The 6,000-nt window shown below is 43.8% G+C and overlaps 1 protein-coding gene across 4 annotated transcripts in view; it reads right to left on the reverse strand.

Annotated features, from left to right (window-relative positions):
* ipo13 (importin 13) overlaps positions 1 to 4,805 on the reverse strand; it is a 215,200-nt gene extending 210,395 nt beyond the window's left edge. For 3 of the 4 annotated variants that reach the window (XM_038794211.1, XM_038794212.1, XM_038794210.1), the window contains exon 1: positions 4,164 to 4,803. In XM_038794211.1, coding sequence (XP_038650139.1) covers positions 4,164 to 4,226 — 63 coding nt within the window. In that variant the 5' untranslated portion in view covers positions 4,227 to 4,803. Of the gene's footprint in view, positions 1 to 4,163 lie in introns of all 4 variants that reach the window. The other variant, XR_005460326.1, reaches the window with a different exon arrangement.
* Between the last annotated feature and the right edge of the window lie 1,195 nt (positions 4,806 to 6,000).

The raw sequence follows: 6,000 nt of genomic DNA on the forward strand, positions 1-6,000 counted from the left end.
GCTCAAGATGGTGACCTGGACAGCTATGGCTCACATTGCTATTCATGTGATGAAGGTGCTCCCACAGTGTGGTTAGGTAGGGGGTTCTCCAGTCAAGGAATGGCAATATATATACAATTCAGGTTGGTGTGCGATCATATTCCATCAAACTCTTGACTTGATCCTGGAGGTGATAGTAAGGCAAATCACTCTTCAAAGAATACCCAGCACCCTGACATGCTCCTAACTTTAGATTTGTGATGTGCCAAAATAAGTTCCGGGTCACTGATAATGGTGGGAGGAGTTCAGGAATGGTAAGACCATTTGATAGTCAGAGAGAAATGGCTCCCTTCTCTCTGGTTGGAGTTAATAATATTTTGCTATTGTGTGGCACAAATGTACTTGCCATTTATCAGCACAAGTTTAGCACGCAGACATGGAGCGCTTCCTTATCTGTGGATTTGCAACGGGAGTGGAATATGTATTATGTTGAAAAGACGTCCAGTGATGAAGCAGTTGAAAATAGTTAGGCTAGAAGGTTGCTGCCATGGGAAAGCTTGCAGCAATGACCTGGGCAGAGATAACTGGCCTCCAACAACCACAACCTTCTTCCTTTGAATTAGATAGGACTCCAGCCATTGGAAAGTATTCCCATGCATCCGTATTAACTTCAGTTTTACTAGGATTTCTTGGTGCCACACTTGGCAAATTCTGCCTTCATGTCAAGGACAGTCAGTCCTGCCTCATTTATCCAAATTCCACCCTTTTGTCCATATCTAAACCAAGCGTGTAATGGAGTCTGTAGCCACGTAGACCTGGCCAAACTCAAACAGAATAATGCTGTTTATGGGTGAATAAATGCTGCTTTATAGTTATTTTAACGACTCCTTCCACCACTTTGCTAATGAACGGAAGTAGCCTGATAGCACAGTAATAGGCAGCATTGAATTTGACCTGCTGCTCTTTGTCAGCAGGACACAACTATATGATAAAATAGAATCACAGAATGATTACATCGCACGATGCCATTCAGCCCATCATGCCTCTTCTGGCTCTCTGCAAGGCAATTCAACCAGTGCTATTCCCCAACCTTTCCCCCTTATCCCTTCAGTTTTGTCTTCTTCAGATAATGATCCCATTCTCTTTGTAATAACAAGATTGAAACTGCCATCTCCACATTCTCAGGCAGTGCATTTCAAATCTTAATCACTTGTTGCAAATAGGTTTTTCCTCAGGTTGCCAATGTTTCTTTTGCCAACCAAGTCTGTCCCCTCTGGTTCTCACTCCCTCCACCACTGGGAACAGTTCACCACCACCACCCCCATTTACTCTGTCCAGACCCCTCGTGATTTTGAATACCTAACCAATTTTTCACTTTGTTGGGCAGGTGTCAGTGTTATAGCTCAAAAAGATAAGCTGGGGGTCAGAGCTAGAAGAGGACTACAAGCATCCAGACAGGATATTTTGGGATATGTAGTTTTTACTGTATCCAGTACACTCAGCCATTTATTCGTCTCTCATATCAAATTGGCTAAAGGCTGACAGCTATGACAGTGGGGACTGAGAACGGTCATTCAATTGAGGGATGGCTGTGAATGCTCATCTCCACCATCAATGAGGACAGGGATGTTCATGTAACCTTCCCCTTCTACCAGTTACCAAATTGGTTACCACCAATAATGGCTGAATGTGGCACAAATGCAGAACTGGGACCTGCTGTATTGGTAGCAGGACAGCTTAGCCCTGTTTAGTAGGTTACCTCCACTGTTTAGCCTGCATGCAGACTTGTGTGGTAGCTTCAACAGATTGGCACCTCAATTTCGGATATGCCCTGGTGCTCTTCTACACTCGTCATTGAACCAGGGTTGACCATCTGATTCACGATGATGGAGGACTGAGAATATACAGAGGTCAGAGTTTAGTCTGCACTAAAATTTAGCTACTGCTGCAGTTTCACAGCACTTGATGGATGCTCAATTTTGAGCTACTAGATCTGTTGTTAATCTATCTCACTTAGCACAGAGGAATTGCCACAAGTCATGGTGGAAGGTGCACTCAGTGTGAAGTACAGGGAGCTGGAAGAGAAGACATTGCTGCAGATATTTTTCTACAGTCAGAAAGCTGACATTGGAGCCAACCCAATGCAGTCACACCAAGCAGCACCACAGAGGAAGAGAGTTAGAGGGCAATGATATGGTCCACCATGTCAATAGGTACAGAGAGGCCAAAGGAGGGAAAATATACCAGAGTCACTAAAGATGTCATGTGTAACTTCAGTTAAAGCCATTTCAGTGCTGCAGCAGGGATGGAAACTGGAGATTCTAATATGGAGTTGCAGGAAAGATGAGCAGAGATTTGGAAGACAGCATGAGAAGAAAACAGACTGAAGGTAGGTGGCAGTTTGCAGGGTGGGGGTGGAAAGAGTGGTCTTTTGAGGAGATGACAGAAGTTTTTAGAAAATGAGAAAATATACCTGAAGAGAGGGAATAATTTACAATGTCACTTAGCAAGGAAGCCTGGAATGGAAGCTGGTTGGCTTGGGGTTGTATCTAACAGAGATTGCAAACAGTAGGGTCGAGCCTGAGACAGTTGATGGAGAAGTGATGGAATTGATGGCAAAAGTGTGACATTTACAGTAATTCAAAGCCAATGGCTTCAGTCTTTCCAATGGTTAACTGGAGGAAATGGAGACTCGTCTAAAATTAGATATTTGTAATCCCTTTGAGAGTTGTAAACCGACTTAGCAAAACTGTTCCTGTGACACTTGTTTAACACACCCTCCCACATGCCTTCAGCACTCAGGTCTTCAAATTCCAAAAGTTCTTTTGCCTGGTCACCTCACTCTCCCCCTTTAGGATCATCTTCAAAATCCATATCTAAGGCTGAACTTTTGGCTAGAAATCATCTTCGGCTTGTCACTGTTATTTTGGTTGAATCAACAACTTTGGAACATATTTATATTTTAAAGTCATAAATCCAACTTGTTATTTTTAAACTGTCTAGTTATTTATAGCCATGAAAAGTGCACATTCAAAAAGGTAACAAAACGTAGTCATCTTTGTTTGGTTCACCTATTTTTTTTTAAATCCTTAAAAAAATATTGGTAATGTATCTTTCAGATAAGTCAATCCCTTTTAGCAAAACTAGATTAACACCAGAGGACATCTGAGCCAGGTTCATGGGTCAAATACAGCAGGGAGATGAGCCTACTTTGGATTATTCAGAGGGCGAGATCAAACCACACAGAGGAGAAGAATCCTGCCCAAGGACAGAAATACCTTCAGGAGGTATAACATTTTGTTGGAATCCAAGTGTGAAAAACAGAGATTTAAAACTCCATTCTGGCCTAATTACACTTTCCTTGTTCTAAATCAGACTCTCTGGCCTCAATTTCACATTGTTTAACCTCCCACAGCCAAGATCTGGTTTGCCCCAATCTTTGCTCTTCGCAGGTCAGCTTCAAGAATCCATTAGCTCATGAGCATAACACAACAAACCAGTAAAAAGGGATTGGTTTACACTACAATTGTTACTGTAATCACAAGTAATCCCATACAATGGTATTTTAAAATAATATAGCAATGTACAGTAAAGGATTATTTTCATTAAAATAAAATATGTTGACAAATAGCTCAAAATTTTGAAAGTGCGACCACTATTATGTAGCCAATGCACAAGCATGCTTCCAGTATGATATGCCTAAACATAATTGTTCACTGTAAAATTATATTTTTTAATAAATTGACAAAAATGTGTTCTTCCCCCAGTAAAGTAGGCAAAATGTGTCTAGGTCCATTCTGGGATCTAACTTCGACATTAAAAATTTACACATATATTTGTAAGATAACAAACTATTAATTTTAAAGTCAACAAGTTATATCCGTTTGCATGTCAAAAGCTTAGCTGCAATAAGTGTGTCAAAGGTAAATTGTAATTGATGATACCATTATATTACAAAATAAAAACATTTACAATCTGACTACAATGGTCACGGTCCTTTTCCTAACTAGGTAAAAAAAAGAAACAATGCCTTTATATTGTTACATTTAGGCTTTGATAGACCGAGGCATCCACTTGCCAGGTAATGATTTGAATGTACCTACACGCTTATGAGTTCACAGAAACCATGATTAGATGACGAAAGGTACCATGTTGCAAATAAATGAAGCTGGTATAAGTCTTACCTTTTCCACATTTGCTACTGAGTAATCTAAATTATCTTCGTTCTCTCCTCTTTCACGATCCATTTTCACAGGGCTGGGAGGGAAGAATATTACTATTGTTGCTCTTTCCCTTCAGTTCACCATCAGCCCTGTCGTGATGGGGGGGATTGATCACAGGCAAGATGACCCTGTACCAGTTCTCGCTTCCCTCCACCGCAGGATGACAGCTAAGGCAACCCTTCGGACCCCCTTTGTGTCCTCCTCCTCCCCGAGCACCCCGTTCACTTCCCGCTAAATGAACAAGGAGCACCGCATCGTCCGCCTTGAAAATCACACCCTCAGCAATAACAATGGCGGTGCCTCAGGAGGCGAGCGGCTGCACACACAGAGTCGCTCTCCAGCTTTAAATTTCTCTCAGACACCTTGGGGCCTCCGGTGACAGATCCGAGGGGTCCTGCCTGCATCCAGGGCGGCTGCCTACTCGCCTTCTTTATCTGAGCGTATTATACAAGCAGCCAAATAAATATAGTTTAATGTATTCTGGAGGAAAAAAAGACGAAATGATCCTCTTCGATAGAAATACAAATACCGAGACGCGCTCTTGTTGAACCACCGCAAGGAGCACTTGGAAACCTACATACTCAGCCCGGTGGGCGTTGCTGCAGGGAAACGCATGCGCCTATTGCCCGCCTGGCATTCTGGGGAATGTAGTTCCAACATCGGTCCGCCTGGCATTCTGGGGAATGCAGTTCTTCATTGTCCGCCTGCCTCAATATCTGACCAAAGGGGCACTTCATTTCCCGTCGTGCTTTGCGTAGCCCCGCCCCCGCAAAAGGACCTGCGCAAAGAGACATGTGCTCCGGTCTAGCGCTGCATTGATTGGTGCCCAGCTGGCCAGGTTCACTTTGCGCTTCAGTTTACGGGTGCAGGCGCGTGAGTGCGTTGTTAGGAAATGAAATGAAAATCGCTTATTGTCACAAGTAGGCTTCAAATGAAGTTACTGTGTTAAGCCCCTAGTTGCCACATTCCGGCACCTGTTTGGGTGGGTCTTCTGTTCGGAGTGTGACCGTTCATCGCTACAGCAACTAGCCTTTCTACAACCCTTTCAACAGGAAAACACCTTAAAGAGGCAGACAAAAAAATGGACCAGCGATATAGATATTAACACAGCTTAAGAATGAGGCCTGAATTTATTTCGACTGTGTGAGAAGTAGTCCAGTCGTAATTTATCTTTGGCAATTATTTGCACAGTTTGTGTTGACATATGATGTTTGCACCTGTGCCAGTATTAAAATTCAGCCTTACCAAGCTCAAAAACAGGCAGGGTGCCAGCAATGGCAAAGGAACTAAAAGGGTTCATGGAGCAGATGGGGGGGGGGGGGGGGGGGGGGGGGGGGTGGACCCATGGAGATTTGGGCAGCCGAGGGTGATGGAGTTCTCCTACTCACACGTGCATAAAGTGTTCTACCGGATTGATTTCTTTATTTTGAGCAGGGCTTTACTGATAGGGGTGGTGGACACAGGGTACTTGGTGATCACAGTCTCAGACCATGCTCCGCACTGGATTGACCTACAGATTAGTAAAGACAGTAACCAGTGCCCGCACTGGAGGTTCTTTGCAGCATGGTAGCACAAGTGGATAGCACTGTGCCTTCACAGCACCAGGGTCCCAGGTTCGATTTCCCGTTGGGTCACTGTCTGTGTGGAGTCTGCACTTTCTCCCCGTGTCTGCGTGGTTTTCCTCCGGGTGCTCCAGTTTCCTCCCACAATCCAAAGACGTGCAGGTTAGGTGGATTGGCCATGATAAATTGCCCTTAGTGACCAAAAAGGTTAGGAGGGGTTGTTGCGTTACGGGGAG

The sequence above is a fragment of the Scyliorhinus canicula genome, chromosome 4, assembly GCF_902713615.1.
Source record: "Scyliorhinus canicula chromosome 4, sScyCan1.1, whole genome shotgun sequence".
In the NCBI taxonomy this organism is placed as follows: domain Eukaryota; kingdom Metazoa; phylum Chordata; class Chondrichthyes; order Carcharhiniformes; family Scyliorhinidae; genus Scyliorhinus; species Scyliorhinus canicula.